This window comes from Biomphalaria glabrata, chromosome 5 (assembly GCF_947242115.1).
Source record: "Biomphalaria glabrata chromosome 5, xgBioGlab47.1, whole genome shotgun sequence".
In the NCBI taxonomy this organism is placed as follows: Eukaryota; Metazoa; Mollusca; class Gastropoda; family Planorbidae; genus Biomphalaria; species Biomphalaria glabrata.
In genome coordinates, this window is record NC_074715.1 from 7,742,412 (window position 1) to 7,767,720 (window position 25,309).

The 25,309-nt window shown below is 37.3% G+C and overlaps 2 protein-coding genes across 2 annotated transcripts; one reads left to right on the top strand and one right to left on the bottom strand.

Annotated features, from left to right (window-relative positions):
- LOC106061216 (dnaJ homolog subfamily C member 21-like) lies at positions 1-25,268 on the top strand. The gene is made up of 15 exons (XM_056028713.1): positions 1-161; positions 1,608-1,736; positions 2,327-2,421; positions 2,734-2,859; positions 4,360-4,533; positions 4,642-4,692; positions 5,068-5,147; positions 5,268-5,377; positions 6,738-6,843; positions 8,690-8,869; positions 19,319-19,367; positions 20,130-20,197; positions 21,319-21,373; positions 22,408-22,689; positions 24,258-25,268. Exons 1-15 carry the CDS (start codon positions 53-55, stop codon positions 24,429-24,431), a joined length of 1,788 nt encoding a protein of 595 aa, XP_055884688.1. The 5' UTR covers positions 1-52; the 3' UTR covers positions 24,432-25,268.
- On the bottom strand, positions 10,718-17,290 carry LOC106075377 (uncharacterized). The gene is made up of 3 exons (XM_056029957.1): positions 16,582-17,290; positions 14,843-15,667; positions 10,718-13,450 (listed from the first exon to the last, which is right to left on the bottom strand). The coding sequence occupies exons 1-3, from the start codon at positions 17,038-17,040 to the stop codon at positions 11,297-11,299; spliced, it is 3,438 nt and encodes a 1,145-aa protein (XP_055885932.1). The 5' UTR covers positions 17,041-17,290; the 3' UTR covers positions 10,718-11,296.
- Positions 25,269-25,309: the final 41 nt, after the last annotated feature.

The window sequence follows — 25,309 nt, forward strand, 5'->3', positions numbered from 1 at the left end:
TGAATCTAGTCAAAAAGACACATAAGTTACAATAGTTGTTAACAAAAAAAGTATGGCGACCAAGATCAAGTGTCACTATGAAGTCCTTGGAGTTGAAAGAAATGCTGACTTGGATGAATTGAAAAAGACATACAGAAAGCTTGCTTTAAAATACCATCCAGGTAATAAGGCTAATTTATTTCACTATTCATTTTTGAAAAGCTTTTATGTCCTTCTTTATTAAAGAATTCAGTTTAACACATCTCGCTCAAAGCCTTTATTGTAATGCAGTCTCTAGCTGTTTTATTTCATTATAAAAAGTTAAGTGTTCTGTCACATACTCGTTTTGTGACATGAAGTGATTTAGTAGTCATTTGACTATCTCGTGCTTTTTTCACAAGAAAATTATTGGTCTGTAACTGACCTCGAGGTGAAAACCTCAGTTAACTCTGGGCTCCTGAGGAGGTGTATGTATTTTCTCCGCAGTAACAGTGTATAATATATATATACCGGGTATTGAAGGGGTAAAAAATATAATATATATAATATAATATATTATTATTAATATTATAATATTATATATATTATATGTATAATATATATATATTTTGATTCAGAGATTTGATACTAATGGTGAACTTGGAATATTTCATCTGCATGTATGTGAAACATAACTTGTATTTCTTCATGGCAAGTTTTGCCAATTTTATATGTATCTTATTTTATGTGCAATAAAAGAAACGTCTGCTACTCAGAGACTTTGTGATTGATATAATTATTTGTTGTGCTGTGTTGAACAAAGTAGTCAGTCGAGGTGAAAAGTAGTACACCAGTTCAAGTGAGACTAAACATCAGCACCTACATAGTTAAATGTAACATAAGAGTAGTGACATGTTCCTATTCGAGATGCTGACCATGCATTAATATTACACATATTGCTTCATGCTTTTTTGTCTCATGTACACCTTGCAAGTTTTGATAAAATATAGTGGTTGCATACTAATGATATATAGGGTAGCTGCTTATCTGGACTGAATCCTAAAGTAGTGACATTGTTGTTACTGAAAAGAGTAAAAATGGAATCTGAACAGTTCCTGTTATGATGAAAAAATTGGTGACGTCATGTACATATGTGTGTGCATGACAACATCATGATGTCATGTGAACACTGGTGCACAAATTGCTGAAGAAAAGAGAACAGTGCTGGCAGAAGAAAAGTGCCAGAGGAGAAAAGCAAAGCTCCAGCTGGAGTAACCTGCCCAGTGAGCAGCTGAACATTCCGGGCTTACATAGGTCTCACCAGCCACATGAGAAGGCAAAAAACCCCAGTGCAAACCTCTCAGCCCCCTGGATGACAAAAGTGGTCATCATCGAACCGCTATGGACGAACTTTATGTGTGTGTATGTTATTCCTTGCTTTGATAAACATTGAATGCACCAAGATGAATGACAGGTAGTGTTTAAGTCTCAGCAGGGAAGTTCTGTAGTGCCAGCCTTTGTGACAATTAAAGTGCAACAACATTGGCATCAAGCAATATTGACATTGATATAATTTCTTACTTTCCCAATATGAGCTCATAATTTCTTTTTCTTTATCTAATGAAATAACCCAAGCCATTATTTGACAGATAAAAACCCGGACAATGTGGAGGAGGCTACTGCTCAGTTCAGGCTGGTCCAACAAGCTTATGAAGTTTTAAGTGATCCCCAAGAGAGAGCTTGGTATGACAAACACAGAGAGGCCATTTTAAGAGGAGGTATGAACTCAGACTCAGCCATGCTGACCTATAATAACATTACTATAGATCTGCTATACTATTAAACATAGTACTGCAATTACTATTTGTTCTTTTATGGGCTCTTCTCTCTCTCTTTGACTGGGATAAGACACAATTCTTAGATTTTTTTATTATATAGATTTTTAAATAAATCCTAATAGAGCATCTGAAGATAAAAAGCTTCCCAGTATAAAACTTGTATAATTACAATACTGATAACTAATAGCAGTGGTATTAATTAAAATATGTTTTATGAATAATTTAAGCAGTTGATATTGTAAAATTATTTACTTTATTTAGTTCTTTGGTATTAGACTAAATTGAAGAGAGTATTTTCAACAAAAGAAAATTTAAAAAAAAGTGTAGATATGCAATAGTTTGTTCTAAAGGGATGGGTAATTCCCTTTTTATCACTTGGGTGGGAAGAAAGCTTCTCTCTGTCCAAAACAATGCTCTCTTGGCCCAGTTCTGAATAGTGTGCCACATAATTGCCAGTACAAGGGCATAGTTATAACAATATTTAAGAGTGCCTAATTGCTAGATAACTAAATAAACATTTTTGGTCTCAGGTTTAGGTGGTGGAGACAAATATGATGATGAGAGTCTAGACTTATTCCAGTATTTTAACTCTACTTGCTATTCAGGCTTTGGTGATGATGACAAAGTAAGTATTGTTCCTAATAATGCACTTTTTCTATTTGAGATGTTTCAACCATCAAAATGTATAACATCTTGTAGGAATTTTTTAGTAACATTTTAAAACTAGTCAATGCCTGAAGTATAATTTTATTTTTTTCAATGAAATACGATGTAAACTTTCTTTACTGTAAACATTCTCCTAATTTTCATTGTCCTTTAGAGTCAAGTGTGTTCAATCAAATATTATATCAATCACAGCCTTAGATAAAATCATGTCTTACAATTTATTCATATAATGATAATGTTTTTGTTTTTTTTCAATTTGTATACATTTTAGGGTTTCTATGCTGTTTATAGAAAAGTCTTTGAGACTTTAGCTGAAGAAGACTATGTTTATATGCCAGACAGGAAAAAAGATGAAGAGTTTCCCAAGTTTGGTGACCCAGAATCTGATTATGATGAGGTATAAACTTCTTGAGCTTAATTTTTTCTACCAGTGAAATAGTTATTCAAACGTTTTAAATCTCTACAATAATAGACTAGACTGTAAATGTAATGAGACATTTTATGTATGGATGCATTTTCAAATGTGATACAATCGTTCAAACTTTATTGATAACCTGACTGGTATACTGCACTAGCCATAATTTTATTTCATTTTTTTTAAATTGTTGTTGGATTTTTTATTTTATGCTACAGCATGCTTGATGCACTCAGGTCTAACCTCTTTGTTGATATGAATGGGTTACTTGGAAGAATGTTTCTGTCACCAGGTTATTTTAAATGGTCGTTGGGTGACCCTGGGTTCCTATTATAATATTATACATAGGCATTATCAGGATGCTTTCTTGTACGTTCAAACCTCTCTCGTAAATAAGGAAATAACTCTTGATTTAGCAGACACAAATAATATGCTTAATATATACCATAATAACACCATGCAGGAAATATGATACACAATCGAAGAATAATCAGTAATAATCCGTTATAGAAATAAAGTAAGAACTTGTTAACTGGTACTAATCTCAACTGCTTTATAATAAGTCAATAGTGACTTACAATAACTTTCTCAAGTGACTACCTTCAATGACTACCCTTTACTGACTGCGATCAAGTAACTGCTTAGCTCAAGGTTAAAAGTGTTCTCCTTCCTAAACACAAGTTATGAAAAACACTCATAATATCAAATAGTGTATCTACTTTGAGGTGGTGACAGTTTCTATAGTGATTTTACTTCCTAAACACAAGTTATGAAAAACACTCATAATATCAAATAGTGTATCTACTTTGAGGTGGTGACAGTTTCTATAGTGATTTTACTTCCTAAACACAAGTTATGAAAAACACTCATAATATCAAATAGTGTATCTACTTTGAGGTGGTGACAGTTTCTATAGTGATTTTACTTCCTAAACACAAGTTATGAAAAACACTCATAATATCAAATAGTGTATCTACTTTGAGGTGGTGACAGTTTCTATAGTGATTTTATGGTCAAATTTCTAATCACGGTGCTCCCGCTGCGGGGAAGAAGAGGAAACTGTGCCTCATATTCTATTTGACTGCCCCAGACTTGCTGATCTCCATCTCGACAGGTCTGGAGAACCAAAATTCTCGACCTGTATGGCAACATTTATGCACTACGCAAGACAGCAGGGTTTCTGTCCAGGGCTTTTGCAAGAGAGGATTTGAGCCTCTCAAACCCTCACTCAAATGGAGTTTGATGATGATGATGTTAATGATTTTTTTTGATGGTCAACAAAATCACCTCTGCTAGGGTCAAATCACACCTAAAAATATTTTGTACCTGTTTAGATTTGAGCTTCAGCCCCCCTTGTAAGGTAACCGAGTGCCTTATGCTACTGAACCACACATCCCACTAGGCTTCCAATTAACGTCATCTTTTGCAGTAATTTTGGTCGCGTTTTAAATTATTACTTTTTGTATTCGTTCTTACCCTCAGGTTGTTGGTCCATTCTATGCATTCTGGTCCAGTTTCTGCACCAACAAGTCCTATGTGTGGGAGGAGAAGTACGACACTCGTGAAGCTCCTGATCGAAGGTGTAGGCGTGCCATGGAGTCAGAAAACAAGAAACTCAGGGATGCAGCAAGAAAAGAAAGAAATGAAGAAATCAGGGTACTTAGTACAAAGTTGTTGAGCATTTATTACCTCTAGATGTTTTTGTACTTACTTTTTTCTCAACTATTTATACATTACTAACATCTACATTTTCTTTTCTTTTAGAATCTAGTGGCTTATGTGAAGAAGCGAGATAAAAGAGTTCAGGCCTATAAGGTATTCCTTTGGTTAAATTTAACATTAAATAATTTTCTGGTCAACATTAATTATTTTTTTCCTCCAAGATTCTGATGTAGATATGTAAAAAAAAAAGTGAGTTAAATTTATGAGCAGCATTTTTTTAAACTGCTTTTTGTATGAAACACTTTTTTTTTTTTATATAGTATTGCGGTATCCTATCTCTTGTTGAACTTTGGGGAGAGGGTTATCTTGAAGAAAGTTTCTTGTTTTCTTTAAGAAAACAAAACTCAGCTTGATTCAAAGTTGAGGAACCCCCCCCCCCCCCCCCTTTCCCATTAGGTATATGCCACACAGCCCAATAGCGTAAAAATATCTTGGCTTACATCATAGGCATTGAAATTCATGTTTCAGAAAAAGCTAGAAGAGAGACACGCAGAGATTGAGGCCAAGACCAAACAAAAACGAGAAGAAGAACTGAGAGAGAGAAAAAAGTCAGTCTCTTTTATTCTTTAAACACTACTCTTGTTATGTTCACTCTTGTGTAAAAAATTTTTAAAGTTTTTATTTGTTATTTAAGTTATTGATTAAATAGACATGTTTGAATGTTCTAGGCAGCTAGAGAATTACAAGGAAGCTGGCTGGTCAGCTATGTCTGGGCTAGAGAAGGACCTGCAGCAGCTGGAGGCTCATCTTGATGAACACTTTGGTGAAGTGAATGATGGTGAGCTGACTAATTATAGATCTTATCTCCATAGCTCGTTACCTTTACCTATCCCTTAGACTGTTTGACCGCTGGGGCACCAAGCAAGACTCGTCGACCCTCTTTCTCCATTCCTCTCTGTCTTTACATATATATGTTGCTAGGTTTTTATTCAGAGTAAGTTTTTTGATAAATCTATAACATAAATGCTTGTGAATCTTGGATGCTGTCTGCAAAACAAGAGGACTCTAGCAATGGAATTGAGATGCTACAGAAAGATCCTAGGTATCACAAAGACCACATCACAAGTGAAGAGATTAGAAACTGGATTAATACAGCTATTGGACCCCTCGTTGGCCTGCTTACTACTTTAAAAAAAACAAATTAAAAAAGGCCATACCACAAGATCCTCAGGGCTCGCAAAGACCTTCCTTTAGGGAACAGTACCAGGAGAAAAGAAAGCAATGGGAAGACATAAAAGAGTGTACGGGTCTGTCACTGAAAGAGATTCTATCCAAGGCAAAAGAAAGAAGAAAGAGCAATGGGGGAAGACAGCCAAAAGATCCTTTGTGGTGCCCCAATAGCCTAAGATACTAACGGATAGGTGAAAGTGATAACATAAATTATCTGTAATATCAAATTATTATTATTTTTTAAAAATTTGAACAATATATGACATCTTATTTTCAGGCCTATAAAACTACCTACTTACCCATGTCAGTATCCCATTAGGGTGGAGAAAAGAAATTTTTTTTCAAAATAACCAGTGCAATAATATTATAGCTGGGTTAGGGTTAGGGTTATTTGTTTTTATTTTATGCTTTAAAAAATAATCTAATTAAGGCAACTGAATTATAAATCTTAATCAATAAAAGTTAAACTGATTCAGACATTTAAATATTCTAAAATCGTAACATAATTGATCATAAAATATCACAATGTATTTCTATTGTAAAACTAAATAGAATAAAGTACTTTTCAAGGCACAAAAGGAAACCAATAACAAAATGACTGCATTTGAATTCGTTTGTGACTAGGTTGTAAAGAATAAGGGGACATTATTTTTTTTATGTTTGGATATTGTATCTATGACACAAGTCTATGAATTAATATTTGGCAGTTGTTAGAAAAATTAAATTAGTTCATTACAAAATCATCCATTTCTGTTGTGTGCATAGTCTATGATAAGTTTGTAAGCAGCAGTAGTTAACATGTTTTTAGTGTGATTTTAAAATATGTATACAAGTTACAGTTGTCTAAATGTAGCTTTGGGTGATTAACTTCCAGCCACATACATGATGAGTATCTTCTACCCTGTTTGAGTTTTGTTTTGTATTACTTTATGAGTCATCTTTTATATGGACTCATATTTTTTGTCCAGGTCCTTTAGATGAAAATGATGAGCTATGTGAGAATGGGGAGGAGGAACTTTATTTGGATGACCTTTATTGTGTGGCTTGTAACAAGTCTTTCAAGAGTGACAAAGCGTAAGTAAAAGCTTTTAGTGTTCTTTCATTAACTTATGTCACCTAAAGGTTAGACCATAGGCTTATATATTATACTAGACTGGACATGGAGATTTTTTAACACTACAAAAAATGTTGTGAAAATTTTTTTAGAAAGTTGGATCAAGGCGTTGTTTTGTGAAGTAAATAAAAGAAGTAAAGTTGTTTTTTTCAACCCTAACCTATGTAACATATAAATTAATTTTTAGACCTAGATCTAGTAATTGAACATAAAAAATAAGAGTACTCTCGTCTCATAATTATTATTTTGCCATTTTTAGATACATAATCTAGAAAGATCTAGGTAATCAATCTATTTAAATGTACATAAGATGATTTAAATCAACATGAATTATTTCGATCTAGGATTTTTGAAACATTATCTCAATGGAAACAAACAGGACATGGCTTTGTTTCATATATTTGCGTCAATATCCGAGAAATGATTTTGCATTATTTCTAAACTTTGAAAAACTTAAGATCATTAATTTTCTAAGACAGAAAAGATTGATTGGGGCGACTCTCCTTAGAGCCTGAAAAAAGAGTTTACGTACATAAAAATCTATTTATATATAGGTCTGTGAATCGATCAGTTGCAGATAAGAATATATTTCCGGTTTCCAGTTTAGTATAATATATAAGTCTATGGGTTAGACATTTAGTTCTAGTAATATGGAAGAATGCAGTATTTCATGTTTCTGTGAAGACAGCTGCAACTTACATATTTTGTTACATGAGCTGCAGGTGAAGCTGTTGTCGTTGTGGGTCAATTTTTTTTGCTCTTTTATTTGTGTGCTCCTCTTCTGGACCATTTATTATTTTTCGGGTCAGGTTTCAGTAACTCAAGTTATGGCAACTGGAGCTGCACTCTACCCTTAGCTCTCTACCCCAGGCCAAGGAAAACTTTGAATACAATCCCTCCATTGCTTTGCAGCTCAACTCAAACAGGGGAATGACTTTGACAGTCAACCCTGAGATAAAACTGGGAAATCGTTCAGCAGCTTGCCGCACACAGTGCTACACACTCGCAGACCCTGCAGTGCTGCTGACACCAACTTGTATTGGCCTTTGCCATTACTTTTGCCCTAACAGTTGCCTGGTGAGGGGGAAACTGCTGTATGGCCATCAAATTTCAAACATAGTGCCAATGCTCTTCTTGTCTTCCATGAGCTTTGTGCTATAGCATTCCTTACGACTGAAGGAGGCCTTCAATTTATTGAGATTTGAGCTAAGTAACTAGGCTCGCTTCTGGTGATTTGAAAAAAAGGCATAAAACATTTTTTTCTCTCAATTCCTAAAGTGTATATCTAGTGTACTCTGTACAAATACTCATCATCTTTCAACAGTAGGACTATGGCTCTCATGCCTAATTAAGTGTGCTGCATTGTTATTGTATTCTCTTTAAGTTTGAATTCGAGAGAAAAAAAAAATAGTGTCTTCCTTTAGTGATCTCTTTCTGGTTAAGATCATTAACTATTTTCATTTATGGTTTAAAGCATTGTTTTGCAAACTTTTAACCTTTGTGTATCCCTTTTATAATTTTTGTAATGCTGAGTACCCCCCCCCCCCCCGCCTCCCCCACACAACACCACACTTTAATTTATTAACAGAACATAATATATGGGTATTTAAAAAAATCAGCATAGTTAATGCAACCATACCCCCTTCAAAGTCTTCACGTGCCCCTGATGTTACGCATACCCCACCTTGGGGAAACACTGGTTTAAAGGATTAAACTAAAAATGAGATATATACATTTTTTGAATGATAGATGTCTTAAAGCAATGTCTTATTGAAAAATCAAAGCTTTTTATTCCTGTTTATTTAGATTTTCTAATCACGAGAAGTCACGCAAGCATAAAGAGATGGTGGCCATTATAGCGCAGGAGATGCAAGATGAAGACCAGGATGGAGAAGCTGATGAGGGTGGTGGTGAACCCTCCGCGGATGTAGGGGAGGGTAACTCTATTTCATCATCAGAGGAGGACACAGAAGGACAAAAGCAAAAGTGAGTTTCTAGACCTTTTTCCTTTCCTGTTTGAAAATCTTTAAGATGTTTGTCTTATATCTGTCTGAGAAACTTTTCTTACTTCTTTTACATATAGTCTAGTCCAGGCGCTGTGGCCGAGTGGTAAAGTGCTTGGCTTCCGAACCGGAGGGTCCCGGGTTTGAATCCTGGTGAAGACTGGGTTTTTAATTCAGGATCCTCAGGGCGCCTCAGAGTCCAACCAACTCTAATGGGTATTTGACATAAGTTGGGGGAAAGTAAAGGCAGTTGGTCATTGTACCGGCCACATGACACCCTTGTAAACTGTGGTCTATAGCATCAGATAACCTTTCATCATATGCCTCATAGATCGAAAGGTCTGAAAGGGAACTTTACTTTTACTAGTCCAATCTTACATCAAATTCAGTTTTTGATTTTAAATAATTTTAACTGTAACAAAAAAGTGAACAAATTTTTTTTTTTTTCACATGCATTTATTTGAATTTAAACACTTTTTACATGCTCAGCAAATTGTTGCTCCTTAGAAAAAAATATATATAAATATTAAAATATGAATAACCTAATATATACACAAAAAATTGCATGCTTAAAGCCCTGTATATTTGTGTATAAATAACACTACAATACATGTAATTATTGATAGATTCATGTTGTGAATTAATAAATGAAATGTGTTTTTGAACTCTTAACTGCAATCCAATTAAAACACATGAACTATATATCTTATTTTTATGCTGTAGTGGTTCTTGCCATAGCTATTTTCCCAACTGCAAACTGTAAAAAGTTTCTAAAATTTGAATAGTTTTAGTCACAGTTGTATTTCTTAACATCTATTGAAGCTCACATTTTTTTAAATTTTAAAGCAAAGATACACACTCTTTTGTGACTAAATATCAATTGCTAAGCAAGTCTTTAAGATGATACTAATATGAACATGGTCACTGGTTGTCATTGTGATTTTTCTTTTATTAAAAAGATGGACTAACATTTCCTTAAGATTTTTTAAACCATGGCTGCATAATCCAGCTTGGAATGTTTTATATATTAAATATATTTTAAATATATTCTTTTAGAGTAGTAATATTAACAAATCATTAATGGTATTTGAGAGTTTAGTCATAGAACTTTATTTTTAATGTGTAATTATGTTTCATGTTTGGGTTGCTAGTTCTATTTTAAAAGTAGTATAGACAATAGTATCATTTTATGACCCCTTTGTCGTACTAAACACTGACTGTACTAAACACTAGCCAGTACTAAACACTGACTGTACTAAACACTAGCCAGTACTATACACTGTATGATATTTATTAAACAGCCAGACACGTGAAGTCAAAGTAGGTAGATGTATGTCAGATGTACGTCAGATGTACTGATGTGTCTAATCTGACTGATTAGATGGTGATAGAAAAAGTCTGTATAAAAGATATTATATAAAAGCTATAATGAAACTAAGGTCTCTCTTTGAGACCTAACTATCTACTGGTAGTTTCCCTGTTTCAAGGGTTAGTCTAAAAGACTTCTGTGTAGCCAAAATATAGATCACTAGCATCCTGCAAAGAGTTGCCAGTAAATCTGAGTTGTATCAAATCTTGTAAAAAGATCCAGTCTTAATCAAGGGCTCAAGGCTGGAACTGGACTCCCCGAGTTTTACAACCAAGCAGCAGAAGTACTATGCTACCCTGTAACCTTAAGTCCCTTGCACACTACACGGCTTTCGACTTGCGGAATAAAAACAACAACAAAAAAATCAAAAACACACACACACACACAAACGAAAACACACAGGAAAAAAAACGTAAAACTGAAAGAGTCAACAAGGACATAATAGTTTTCACATCATGGCCTTATGGAGCTTCAAAACAACCTTGTCTTATCACTAAACTGTCGGTCGCTGTACGGCTGCCGTAGACTCCCAACATGACTCAAAAGACGATTTCACACTACACGATTTTCCCTCCTACAGCCATAGAAGTGATTTGTTCTTAACTCTTTCTCTCCGTAATTATTTACCACATTCTGGTGGAATCAACGTTGGTATCGTCAGTTAGGAAAGAGAGTTAAACAGCTCGCTTTACAAAAGCAACACACACAAAAATTATATAAATTATAATGTGGACTAAGAAAATGCTTCACTAGATAAACAAACTCAAGTCACAGGGAAAGTGAACTCTCTCATACTCTTTTTTACATCTTCAGCTGTATGCGATTTTTTTCCCCAGTACAGCAAAGGCAAAGCCGTGTAGCTTGCAAGGGGCCTTAGTGTATGATGTGATGTCATGCAATAGAAAACATACATTTGTTATATTAATGATATTTTCCTTATATGAATTATATGTTTCAAAATATTCTCGTTAGTGTAGGAAATTATGAATGCTTAGAAATAGTCTGAAAACATATGTACACGGATAATAGTTATTTGAATTATCACTTTACAAGCGTTGTGTTTCCTCTGATATTGACACTGGCTGGCTGGCCTCTTAGAGACAAGATGTCAGTGGTGGTAATGGTAGCTGGTGACTGTGGTGTAATGTGGGTGATGTTCTCTTCCAGTTGGATGTTGGCTAGGGGTGTTGTATTCTCTCCATCGTAGTCTGGCTCCTCTGTGGTGGTGGTTAGTGCTGATCTGGAGTAAACGTCAAACAGCCTCTGCCAGTACCGCTGGAACAAGGCAGCCACCGCGTCTTCCACGTCCATGGAGCCCTGCATATCTGTTGATGGCGGCTCGTCTGGTTCTAGGGCTCGATGAATCCAGTTCGGGTGGTTGATACCCAGGTGGTTCATGTAGTTTGAGTAGCCCCAGGGGTAATTGTAATGCCTCTGAAGACGTCCCCAGGGCTCATGGGTTGAAAGTCGTCTGAGATGGTTATGAAGGTTATTCTGGTGGAGCATAGTTTGAGGACCATTGCTGTGAGGCATGCTTGTGTTTCTGGCTTGATGCTGTTGAATCTGTTGTCCTGCAGAATGAGAACCATCTTGATTAAAAATGTGACGATTGTCCATCTGGTTATTATCACTTGGTGTCTGAGGGTTGGTAAACTGTTTGAGAAGCATCCCAGAAAGTCTTTTGTGCCTACTGCGTCTTTCTCGTTTGTTTCTGAAATACTCAGCAAATGCCAATGGCTCAATTTGCTTCTGAAGTACAAACATTGGATACTCTTCAGGTTCTTTACGTTGCTGCCCCCCATGCAGCAATGTATTCATGTAACTGTTGTGGTTTCCTCTGTCTTCTTCACGGCTTAACTCTTCTGAATCCCCTTCCTCATTTTCCAGAGTGTCTTGACCCCGGGAACCTTTTTCATGGTTACTGTGTGTTGACCTGAGATGAGATTGGTCGTTGTTCAGGCTATCCTCCTGCTGCAGGAAATGTTTCAGCGCATTGATCACTTGTTGAACTGATTCGTCAATGCTGTTGCTTGGTGTATTCGACAGTTGCTCGCTGATGTCTCCAAACAAAGAGTTCGCGCTTGTATTATCTCGTATTAGGCTGCGCGTGTTCTGTCCTTCCGCATCGACATCTAGTTCCTCTTCATCTTGCAAGTCATCTGGTCCGGCTTCCGCGGATCTGTCTTCACCGTGCCTCATTGTGTTGCTGTCTAACTTCTTGTGTGTCAGATCCCAAGCTCTTCTTATGATGTCTGTCATGTCCGTGGCCAAATCCTGCCTCTGTGTCAGTATTGTCAGCGTGTCGATGAGCCACTTCAAATCTGCTTCGGGGAGTTTCATTGCGCTTGGCATATATGTCAGCCACACCCAGTCTGAACTGGAAGACTCTGAAAGATTGGCTGGGCTTACTTGTTCGTCCGCATATGCTCTTTGCAAACTTATCTTGCTATTATTTTCTGTTTCCTTCATCATTTCCTTTGTTTTAAATAATGCGCTCTTTGTCCGGGACTTGACTGTGTATGCGCGGTGTAATGCTGTTTCGTTAAGAGAGGTTGATTCATTGCCAGCGAATAGCTGCATGCCTTTGTTGACGGATTCATCCGCGGCTGAGATCATTGGTTGAGAGATAAATTGGACGCTTTCCGATCCAGTCATAACGTTGTTTCTGGGCGTGTCGCTGCTGTTCATAGCCCCGAATTCGTTTTCAAAAGTGGAGACCCAAATGAGTTTGTTAAGTTCGTAGACTGCTCGGTCGATGGCTGCATCATTAGAAGCTTGTTGACTCTGGTACTCCTGGAGCTTAGCGCTGAGGTCTTTGAGGAGGGCATCAATCAGGTGGTCGTAGTCTTGCCAGGCTGTGCCAGGAACCCCTGCAACATTGCTGTGATTGTGTACATCTGTGATGTTATAGACATTGGAAGTGTCAACGCTTGAGTCGTGGAGAAATGTCCTCTTTGAACTGTTCAACTCTTCCCTTAGGCTCTGCAACTTGGCAACGTCAGAGAACGTCATCACTGAACCGTTTGTGCTGGTGTCTGACGTACTCCAAGGCTTACTTTGTATTTCCGCCTGTCTTCTCTTCCTGACAGTCCGAGGGACGTTTTGCAGCGTGATGCTAGAAGTCAGTTTGGTCTCTTCGGAGGAGTCGTTCGTGAAGATGTCTGCTACAGACTCAGGCAACTGCAAGTTGTTGATCTGTCGTAAAATCAGACGAGAAAGACATCATTATTATCGATGCAATCTAAACTTAGTATAATATTTATCTAAAATTTAGATTTAAAAGTCCTTATTAAATGACTGGCTGATAATCACTAATTCTTCTACTTGAATAGTTTCTTTTCCAGACCTTGCGATCTATAAGGCAAATGATGTAAAAGGTCATTTGTTTCCGTGAGCCTCGGTTAACGACGGTATCATGTGGCCAGCATGACGACCAACTGCCTTTCCTTTTTTCCCCAACTAATAGAGCTGGGTGGACTCAAGAGTCGCCCACAGATCCCAAAATTAAAAATACCAGATTTCAAAAACGATTCGAACCCGTGACCCCCGGTTCGGAAGCAACTGCAAGTAGTTGATCTGTCGTAAAATCAGACGAGAAAGACATCAGTATTATTGATGCAATCTAAACTGAATATAATATTTATCTACAAAAGCGCTTGCTTTTCCACTTGAATAGTACAGAGCACGATCTCTTCACGTTGTTCTGTTGTTTCTTTCAATCATCAGTCACGCTCATGCATGCTCTCTTGTTAGGATCGAACAAAAAGACTTAATAACAAACGATTGATAGATTTAAAAAAAAAGAAAAGATAAACATTTTTTATCCCGTCCCTATCCCCCCCCCTTTTTTTTTTAAATCTTGGTTAAGCGAATGTATGAATGGTATGTGTGGCTGAGAGACTTTAACAACTTGGCTACGGCTTGGCTATCTAACAAGAAGGGTCGAGTTCAAATCCTGACTCGAGCAGTGTTGTGTTTGCCGGAAGGAGCACAGAAACCTTCTTCCAGAAACCCCCTCGCCCCCCACCTGCACTGATCATACTGTAAGCAGGAAAATGCTCTACATAGAAGCGATTTGAAAAATCAACTCAAAGTATATTGATCGTATATAGGATCTAGATATATGCTATAGAAGATTCTAGTTTGATGATAGGCTTATGGTCCAGACTTAGAAGACGGCTAGCGAAATGCTCCTGGAATTTTATTTGTTTGTTTGATTCTTTAATCAATATATGTGGGTGTACCCAACTTTTATTTTAGAAGATAATATTTCGAAAAAAATAACAACATTCAAAATAGTGTTCCCTCTGTGGCCAACCAGCTAGATCCCCCCCCCTTTCCAAAGATAAACAAAAGTGTCTAATCTTTTAATTTGAGATTTGTGTTAATCCACCTAGATTTATTTTTTCATTGATGTACAATTCGCAAGCTTTTGTGAAGAATTATAAAGATGCCTATCACTTTATCGAATTGTGCTGATAATTATATTACTTGCGCGTAAATCTTAACGAATCATTTTTTTTTTGTAAAGTCACTTTTATCTAGTTAATAGATATTTTATTTTCAAGAAAGGGGCCAAGTATTTACCATGCCAGTAGGTCGTTCTCCGGAATAATCTCTTCCTACAGTTCCGCTGAGATCCTCTAGAAATGGCGATGTGGATTTCTCGGGTCCGTCTATAGGTCCAGCATGACGTACGACTTGGGACAGGTGCCGCAGTCGCACTTGAACAGGCAGCCTTTTTTGTGAGATTGACTCCTTGTCCAGGAAGTTGTTGACATCCGTCTTAACTTCCAGCGGCTCGAAACTTCTCGGGGGTGCTTCTGCTGGCGATTCGCCGGGCACGGCGTTGATCTCGTGGTCTTCTCTCTGAAGCCTCATCTGTTGGAACTGTTGGCCGACGGATGCTGGTGATTTGTGCACGAGCCTGCCCAACGCTTCGCGGAACATGGCCAGGAAGTTGCCGCGCTCCACGCTCATTGGCTCCGCCCATTGGGGAGAACGATTGAAGCTTTCTGTTGGTGGCGAGGTCTTGGTTTCGCCTGTGAGAGATTTTGATCTCGGGGCGTTGTCGTTCTCATCGCTGGTGCTGCTTCCTTCTCTGCTGCTCGCGCCGCTCTCGTTGACGTCTGCTGAGGGCGGTGTCGAATCTGCCGTTTCTTCTTTGTCTTGGACAGCGTTTGCGTCAGCTTGTCTGGCAAGACTTCCTCCCAGTCGTCCTGAGAGAACGGAATAATCTTCGTCATTGACATAGGTCTTGGCCTCGCCATTTTCGACCGCGCGGTTGTTCCTGTCAGCATCGCCGCCAATATCATCTTCATTTGACTCTTTGGAAGTTTTGGTGTTTTGATCCCCGTAGTTCGTATCTATCTCTTTCTTGATAGCTTTAAGACTCTTGGCCTTGTTGTCTGCCTAGAAGAAGAAATCATGATATGTCATCAAGTATCCTTTAGGAAACATCAATCTTTATTGATTTCTTTTTTACCCTGACTTGTTTCAACAAAGTAAAAATAAAGACAAGGTTAAAGATAAAAATAATAATTTTAAGAGGTGAAAAATTCAATCTAGTGATAGAAATAAAATTTAGGGGAAATGTTATACCACAAATCTAGGTTTTTATTTATACTAAATTCTGTGTTATACTTAGGACACGGACATTTATAGAAAGTTATTGACAATTCTTTCTGTCGTTGTTGGCAAGTTTCTTTGTACTGCTGAAGACAATTATCTTTTCTCTTTTTTTTTTGTTCCGTTCGGAAAATTATTATTTTCTTATTAGGTGTGGAGGAGCTGGAATTTCATTTGACTTGAGCTACTGATGCATCAGACTTGAAATGATTATACGTCGTACTTTAACCAATAAAAAAAAAATTATTGGTAATTAATTAATGTTGCTTTACATAGAAAATGGGAGCTTAAACGTGCAATGTTCAGTGATATGACAGCAATTTTGAACGGTGATCTCCCTTCACTCTATATAAGCTTTGGATTTTAAAAAACTTTTGTTTGTTTATAGTTTTTCAGATTATTAACTTACTAGGAGTCATTGAACTTTTAATTGGAAATAGTCGAGTGAAGACAAATTTTACTGTTGAGTTTTGTTTTAATTTAAGCTTAGTTTATCTCAAGTGGAATCTTCAAGTTTGGAGACATTAGTGTCCCTTAACTTACAAATCTTTATAATATACTGAATCCAAGGTACATGTTTTTCCAGCAACTGCTTTTACTGCGTTGTCAGGTCGAATACTGCATTGGACTACTACCTTGGACTTGAAGATAAACTGATAAAGCCTTATTATAAGTACACAAAATTGAAAGAGACTTACCTGCTTCAGGATATCTTCCAGCAGTAAAACTAAGAGCTCCTGTAGCTGTTCCAGGTTAGACACAGACCTCTGCATTGCCAAGAAGCTTTGAATTAGGCTTCCAAGGCTTCCTTCTAGCCGAGTTAGGCTCTGGCTCACCTTGTCAAGGCTGGAGTTGGTCGACTCTTTCGCGGAGGCTAGGCTCTGGCTCACCTTGTCAAGGCTGGAGTTGGTCGACTCTTTCGCGGAGGGTAGGCTTCTGAACGTGCTGAATGTCTTATTGCCAGACACTGTTGCTTCCCGCACGTCCTCGTTTGCAGCGCGGGGGTCGGAGTTTTCTGAAGAGGGCCCCGAGCCAGGCCCAGCCCCTTCGCCCTGCTGGGATGTTTGATTGGTGGACTCTTGGAGGGAAAGCGTGACGCGGCTGAGTAGTAATATCCAGCAGACTATTCGTGTCTGCATCTGTGTTATCCATACCATTATATCAGTTTGAGACCTGCGGTGTTTGGAAACAATTCTTGTTGAATATCTCACAGAACGCTCAGCTTAAAACACCGCATCACGGTGATAGTAAATCAAAACGCGACTCAGATACGCTCAGTATCCTATCTCGAGTGTTTCAGTTAGCTAGTGCGCCAGCAGGCTATGTCCGCTTCCTCTGTTGCATTCTAAACCAATGACCAAGTGGGCTGATGGGTCATGTTCATGTGACAAGACCATCACCAACACCTCCCCCCTACCAACTGTAAAGATCAATGACGTAGTTTGAAAGTGTCAGACGACAAGTCATGTACAAGAAGCAGCCGTCAAAATGTCACCAACGGGTTCCTTCTAGTAAGCAGAAATTGAGTACTGTGTATTCATGTCTTGGTTACAACGCCCCCCCCCCCCACTCACCTTATATTTGTCAGCAGACGTTCTCGGCCTCTTTTTATCTTGCCAAAGGGACAAAACACGAGTACATCAATGATTTTGATTGGTTTAAAAACAGTATAGGATATTTTGTTACGTAAAGGCAAGTCGTAAAGAGCAAGCATTTTTGGTGTATCCGGTGTAAAGAGAGCGCGGTGGCCAAGCGGTTTGTAAAGCGCACGGCGAATGATGTAAAGGTGCTCTGTTTCTTTGGCCCACGGTTAACGAGGGTGTCATGTGGCCAGCACAACGTGAACGACCGACCGCATTTACTTTTCCCCCAACTATTGTCAGGTTAGAGCTATTAGACCTATTAGAGATGGGTGGACTCGCAGGCGCCCATAAATACCGAAATTGAGTCATGGCGTGGTGGCTGAGTGGTAAAGCACTTGGCTTCTGAATGGGGGGTCCTGGGTTCAGATCCTGGTGAAGATTGGGATTTTTAATTTTGGGATCCTTGGGTGCCTCTAAGTCCACCCAGCTCTAATGGGTACCTGAAATAAGTTGGGAAAAGTAAAAGTGGTTGGTTATTGTGCTGGCCACACCGTGGGCCAAAGAAACAGATCACCTTTATATCATTCGCCGTGTATCGCAAGGTCTGAAATGGGAACTTTCACTTACTTACTGTACAAAAGATGGAAGTATTGAAGTACTTTGTGTGCTCTTTTCATCACTATTGAATTTCTAAGATATTCGGTTGTAGCAGAAAGGACGTTATTTTTAATTAGTTGGCAACAGGGATCTGTCAGTATAGCGTCCTTGACATTGGTTAGTTTATCTTTTTATTTCAAAATCTATTCTAGTTTTGCTGGAACGTTTTACTTGTATGTTCCATTATATTGCCAACACATTCTTCTTATTCTTCCTTACTGAATTTTATTGGTTTAAGAACGGAAATAGAGAGATTTTAAAGACTGCTATGGTTAGCTTACAGTGTAAAAGTCCCTAATAGAGAAAGCATTAAAATTTAATTTGATTCAACTTGAAAAGAGTCAAAATGTTAGTATTTATTTAAACTTTAAATGAATAGAAATATCGACTAAGCCTGCACTGAAGTTTTGATTCATATACATACAATTGTAAAGACAAAAATGAGCGAAATACGAAGATCTTGGAAGTGATGTTGGCCCAAGGAACAGAAGGGTTAATATTTTGTCTTATCAGTCCAACATGAGACATCAAATCTGTAACACTTTTACTATGTTGACTAGAACTTCACTTCATGAGGTGGACTAATAGAAATCTTCTCCTATAAGTTTTTTTTTTTCTGTTTCTGACATGGTCTTTGATTGACTGGGTCACAGACGACATTAGCGAATGTCTTTTTTTTTTTGTTTGTTCTTCACAGAAATCTGATCTGCTGTTGTCTTGGTCTACCTTGTTAGGCTGGTCATTTGGTGTCAGATGTTTGTGTGTGTAGGGGGGATTGGGACTGTTGTGGGAAGTGAAATATTAGGTCAAGGTGATGGGGGGGGGGTCTCAGAAATAGGAGGACTGTTGTTTCACTTTCTAATGTTGTCTTACAAGCACAATGCTGGTGGGAAGCGTGGTCGAGAGGCTAAGTGCGCTTGAACTTGGCTTGTCTACAAGGGGGCTCGAGGTTCGACACTGTTGCGTTTACTGAGCGCCTAAAGGCAGCACGGAAAACAAACTCCTAGATACCCCCCCCCCCCCCCACTGGTCAACAAATGAGATTGGACCAAAGCGCTCTGAGCATGCTATAAGCATGAAAGTAGCGCTATATAAAAGCTATAATAATTAATGCTATCAAGTTATGATTACGTTGTAAACACATTTCAAAACTTTTTTCTAATCCAATCCAATTTTATTTTATTTTATTTTTAAGGTTGTCAAAAAAACAGAAGAAAAAACGTAGACAGAAGGTTGCTGTGAATGTAAGTGTTCTTAGACTCTCTTACATAGTAGAAACTATAATGGACGTAAGTGTAATAGGTTTAACTATATCTTCACTGTAACTTGTTTCACTATATTTAAAATATTTAATTATAACTTGCTTCACTACTAAATATTTTGCTAAAAAAAAAACTGTTATTGTAGATATCTCAATATATTTCACCGAAGCGTACCAAATTCACTAAAGATTCAGACATGATTATATAAATGCCATCCTAAATTTCATAACATTTTAACAAAACACACATTCTCAGTTAAAATGTTATTTTTAGCGTTGGATGTAGCTTAGTCCAGATCACCTTCTTTTCATAATACATATCAATAAATTTATGGACTGGCTGTAGTTATACTAAACATTATTACTATTTTTATAGAACTAAATTTCTCTCTCTCATGGCATGGTGGCTGAGTGGTAAAGCACTTGGCTTCTGAATGGGGGGTCCTGGGTGCAAATCCTGGTGAAGATTGGGATTTTTAATTTTGGGATCTTTGGGTGCATCTAAGTCCACCCAGCTCTAATGGGTACCTGAAATAAGTTGGGGAAAAGTAAAGGTGGTTGGTCGCTGTGCTGGCTGCATGACACCCTCATTAACTGTGGGCCACAGAAACAGATGACCTTAACATCATCTGCCCTATAGACCAGAAGGTCTGAAAGGGGAACATTTATTGTATGGCTTTAGTTATATTGTACAAATTGTTATGGATACTTTGGTTTATAAGCCAAGTGAGTTTGTTGTTTTCAGTCAGATGAAGATCAGTTGTCTGAGCAAGTGGAAGCACTCAAAGTTACAGATGAAACTCCAGAAAAAAGGTTTCTATTTTATTCTATTTATAGCAAAATTATTACAATAGCATAACTATTTTTCCTTGACACAGTCTGCAAAAGAGCTCACAGCTCAGCGGCAAAAAGCTGACTAGAAGAAGAAGAATAGCTAAATTATCAATTTAGTTCAAGATCATTAAACTCCTGACTGGGGATACTGTGATGGCATCTGAAACCAAGCTATCTACTCATTCTTCTCATATGCTGTTTTTTGTTTGTGGATCCCGAGACTTGCTGGCCTTCTCTGACACATTGTCTGACTTTGATGTCCCTCTTCTCTTCATTCTTTTCAAAGCTTGTCAGAGTGTGGACTGTAGCACTTCACTACCTGCAGGATGCTTCCAATGGCATGCCTCTCAGTCCAACTCCTGGCTTTCACATGTGACACAGATATTGCATGTGTCCGAACTATTATCACTAGAAAGGGCAAGGATGAGCAACTGGTACCTAAACCAGTGGATTTTGGGCAGGAGTTTCTCGTTACACTTGGCAGGCTATCCACCTAATGGAAGGAAAACTGATTCCGAACCGTTGCTGCCTTGCTGCTATACCCAAACATGGGAAAGGCTTTAGGATTCAACCCTGCCACAGCCTTAGTAATAAAACCTAGCTGTCTCAATCAGAAAAACCACCTGCTGCCAGGTGCTCTCTTTGATGTCAGTTAAAGTTGGCACCTACATTGGTTTTTAAAAAGATTGCCTTTTGGCATATACAGGATAGGTTCCAAGCCCTTTATAGCTGTGTAACTATAAGAAGTCTCTCTATACTGTCCATACTGGCATTTGCAAGAACATCACTATTTGAAGTGCAGTCTTGCCATAGTATGGTCATGATGGACCAAAGACATCTTTGGTGAAGGTGTTCAAAATGTCCTAGTTGCTCTCTGGATAGCCCCCATGACTCAGATCCATATCGAAGGGTTGAGAGAAACACAGCTTGGTAAACACTGAGTTTTGTTAAATACAAGATGAAAAAATAGCAGCCTGATTTCAGTTCAAGCCTGATTATAATTCATTTAGCATTTATGTTGGGATTTATATTTTACAGTTACTTTATTTGTTTAGTTTTTTTTTTATCCTTTTCTTAACATATGAAATCAAACTTTTCAGTTCAACAAAATCTAAGAAGGCCAGAAGGAAAATTGCAAAACTTGCTGAGTCATCTGTAAGTGATATCTTTTATTGTTTTATCATAAAACATTCATGATAACTTTAGTGAGAAGAAATTAAGTTTTGTTTTTTTTTAAGGTTCATGTGGATTTTGTTTATATTTTTAAACATTTGTTTAAATTGTTCTTTTTAATCTACTGTTTATTTTATACCCATGAAAGTCTAAGAGAATATCTTATTAAATCATAAATAATTTTTTTCTCCTGAAATTCATGATAAATTCAAAATTGAAGTACAGCTAACCTGTCATTCAAACTCTTCCCCCAACAACCATTGAACTATCTAGAGTCAACAGTAGTGTAAAAAAAAATCCTGCACAATTTTTGATGGGCACTTCACACACACACACTTTGCCATAATCTGAAGGCTCAGTCTTTTGGATTAAATTAAATTTAGCTTAGAACTTTTTGAGACAGGTGATGTAGAACAACCTGCTGTTGTATTCAACAGCTGTAGTGTGATAATCTCTCATTGTCACCAAATCCCATGCATAATGTAAGCTTTATCTCCTAAATGGTGGGTCTTGTGAGTGAGATCTAGCTAAGTTTGTGATGTGTTTGTGTGTCAGTGAAACCCATACATTGAACTTGTTTTGATTAAACGGTTCACACTGATGCTAATGCTCTCAAGAATGATGTGATAATGTGAATGTAGGATAACATTAGAGATAGAGAGAAAAAAAAAGCTGACAGAAGACATCTGGTTGACTGTTTTTATGTGGCTTTTAGTTTTCTTAATCACTTTTGGGTTTAATTTATATGATGACATTGGATCCTCTCTAGTAGTTGTTTTAATTGAAAAAGTATAGTATGAAAAGTAGCCCTTCTAGACATTGCAATCTATAGGAGTGATGATGTAAAGGTCAAATAGGATGTAATAATTTTATCAGGTATCATTTAGTGGGTACGACATGGCCTAAATTGTGCAGATGTGCCAAAAACTCAAAAGTCAAACTCATCTTTTTAGTGACATTCTTCTGCTTTTTAATTTTTTTTTATTATTATTATTTAATTTTTTTTTGCTTTTAAGCTGAATTATTCAAAGTTTGTTACATCTGATCAATCTATCTTTCCACAGAAGACTACAACAGTTACTGAGGAGAATGTCAAGGTCAATGGAGTATCACATTCTAGTGATGACAAACAGGAAGCTGTGGTTTCCAATGACTCAGGGGTAGTTGAGAATGGGTCGGACGAAGTCAGTGATAACACTGTCTCCTTGGCAACCGAGTCCAAGAAAATGAATGAAACAAACCCAGCTCAGCCCCAGAAGGATGACAGCAGTGCTAAAAATAAAACCAAGCCCCAAAAGGTAGGACTGAAGACAAGGCAAATAATTTTCACAATTCTTCGTGATATAGACTTGCCTAGTTGAACGTTTTTTTACAGTCTTAAATTATATTTTAAAAAGTGTTAATAAAACTTTGTGTTACAAAAAAAAATTTACTTATTAGACTTAGATTTAAATCCTCCCCCGCATGGGTGACAAGCTGTCTCCACAAAGATCTGCCACTGGTATTGTCTTAAGCTTCTTCCCACCTTGTGTCCACTGTTCTAAGGTCCTTCATAAAAGTGTGGCACTAAGTTATACGAGGATATCCCTGTTTGTGCTTTCCTTGTATTCGCCTCCATGGCATTGCAACTCTTGGTATGCATATTTCATTTTGCTGGGGAACATGTCCCACAAACCTCATGCGATGCTCTGTCTCAACCTCACTAAGGGGTCAACTCCCAATTTGGCATAGGGTTTCCTTGTTTGAGACCCGATCTCATAACTGACTCCTAAAATCTGTCTAAGCAATATATTACATGTAACAAAATAAACAGTATTTCTTGCAAACAGTGGCTCCACTATTAAGTTGTACTTTGATGGACTAATGGTATTGTTAGTAGTTTTTTGTTTTAATGTTATCTTGTCACTCTCTGCACTGGATGTAGGGAACTATGTAGGTCAGAGGTAGGTCTGTTTGGCCACGTGAAATACTGCACTCCTCCTTAATCTTTAGTCTGAAACAAGCTTGATTATTTTTAGGTCTGGGTGAAACTGGGTGACTTCTAATTTGATTATTTTATAAAAGGACATTACAGTTTTTTTTGTTGTTGTTGTTTTGTTATAATTATTATTAAGTCCGGCCCTGCTATTTAGTGTTTGTAAAATGTTTGCTTGTAAAATGTTTAATATGTTTCGGATGTTCCTTCGCAGTTGACGATAGTTTACTTCCTAGTCCAAACCTCCCGCAGGACAAAGGGGGATGTGAGCGGGCAGGGTTTGACAGTCCAGCTCGCAGCCATCTGTTTCGACGTGTGAATACCCACTTGTTCCCCCCCACCTTTCTTGTTTTTTCGTGGGTTGACTATCCCCAGAAATAAGAGAGTGATCTTTCCTTTACTTCTTCTCATCCAAACTCTTGAGTGAAGAGGAGAATTATATATATACAAGATTATGCTGTGAACTATTGTAAAGAATGTATGCTAGTTAAAAAAAAAACACCATTTGGATAGTAGCATGCTTTTACAAATGTCCTTTATGATAGAGTAGTAAGTTTTTTTTTTAATTTGTAAAATTTAGTAAACAAAAATTACTGCTTTCTGAACTTGCAATCTATTGGGCAGATGATCTAAAGGTCATCTGCTTCTGTAGCCTACAGTCAGCACAGGGTCAACTGCCTTTACTTTCCACAATTAATATTAGGTATTCGTTAGAGATGGGTGGACTCAGGTGTCCTAAAAATCTAGAAATTCAAAATCCCTGAGAGCCCTTGGTTCTTAGGTCAGGCACTTAGCCTTTCAGCCATCATACCCACTTATTTAATATGTGTGTATATGTATTGTGTATCTTATTGTATTCTAATAGCAGTGACATTAAATCTTCTTACACAGGTCAAGGAATCTTTAAAATGTAATGTCTGTCATCGAGGCTACCAGTCTCGGAACAAACTGTTTGAACACATCAAGCAGACGGGTCACGCCATGAGAGTGGAGCCAGGGGAGGAAGAGGAAGATGTGGTGGAAGAGGAAAGAGGCAAGAAAGGAAAGAAAAAATCCAGAAGATGATGACAGTTTTTTTTAAAAATATGTAATGAATTTAGGATTTTGTTTTAGTTAATTTCAATCTTAAACCTATTCAAGGCATTTGCACATTACCCATGTAATAACATCAGATGTTAGTTGTTTTTTTTTTTTTACCATTCTGTCTAATTGTAAAATTTTAGGAATTTTGATGGACCACAAAGTTTGTTTTTAAACTGTTCACTTAGAGCTATTTGATTCATTTCTTTGTGTTTTTAAATTTGTCAATTACAATAAGGAATTGTTTAACTTTTTTTTATAAAATTTATGATACATTTAATCATTAACTTCTGTTAGTGGTTATATTAAACTAGGTCAGGTTATCCATGTTTTGTTTTTTGCTGTTGCTGAGCTAGATCAGAAGAGAAAAAAAAACCCAGGTTTATTGTTTTGTTTTTCTTTAAATTAAAGCCTTAATTAACAACTCGAATTTGTAAATTCTAGCAAAGCATCTCCATCCATGGGTTCTTTGTTAGATAGTATTAGGACATTTAACTTTACTTATAGTAACTGATTTAAAGTCCATCTCTCTCTCTATATATATATACTCCACATTTTACTCCACATTTTAATCGATGAAATTTAGATTACACTTTTATGGTTCCCTTCTCTCTTTTTAACTATTAGCTCAAACAGCTGGACAACTTCCTGTAGCCATCACCACATTAGACTTAGCAATGGACTACTTAACATATCTGTAATAGAAGCATTGCATCCATGAATAAATGTAAGAACAATGGTCAAATCAGTTGTATTAAATATAATTTATTGAGAAGATATAAGAGGTAATGATAGTTATGACATGGCTATACAAAGACCAGGGGGGGGGGGGGGAGGCTCTACTGTAAATAAAAGATGAGGAA

What these genes read in the sequence shown, in the direction of transcription:
- LOC106061216 (XM_056028713.1), top strand. Translation starts at nt 53, where the DNA reads ATGGCGACCAAGATCAAGTGTCACTATGAAGTCCTTGGAGTTGAAAGA. An exon ending in AAAGAAATGAAGAAATCAGG is followed by an intron (nt 4,534 to 4,641) that starts GTACTTAGTACA and finishes CTTTTCTTTTAG; the next exon opens with AATCTAGTGGCTTATGTGAA. An exon ending in AAAGAGTTCAGGCCTATAAG is followed by an intron (nt 4,693 to 5,067) that starts GTATTCCTTTGG and finishes TTCATGTTTCAG; the next exon opens with AAAAAGCTAGAAGAGAGACA.
- LOC106075377 (XM_056029957.1), bottom strand. Translation starts at nt 17,040, where the DNA reads ATGGTATGGATAACACAGATGCAGACACGAATAGTCTGCTGGATATTA. An exon ending in TGGAAGATATCCTGAAGCAG is followed by an intron (nt 15,668 to 16,581) that starts GTAAGTCTCTTT and finishes TTCTTCTTCTAG; the next exon opens with GCAGACAACAAGGCCAAGAG. An exon ending in GAGAACGACCTACTGGCATG is followed by an intron (nt 13,451 to 14,842) that starts GTAAATACTTGG and finishes ATTTTACGACAG; the next exon opens with ATCAACAACTTGCAGTTGCC.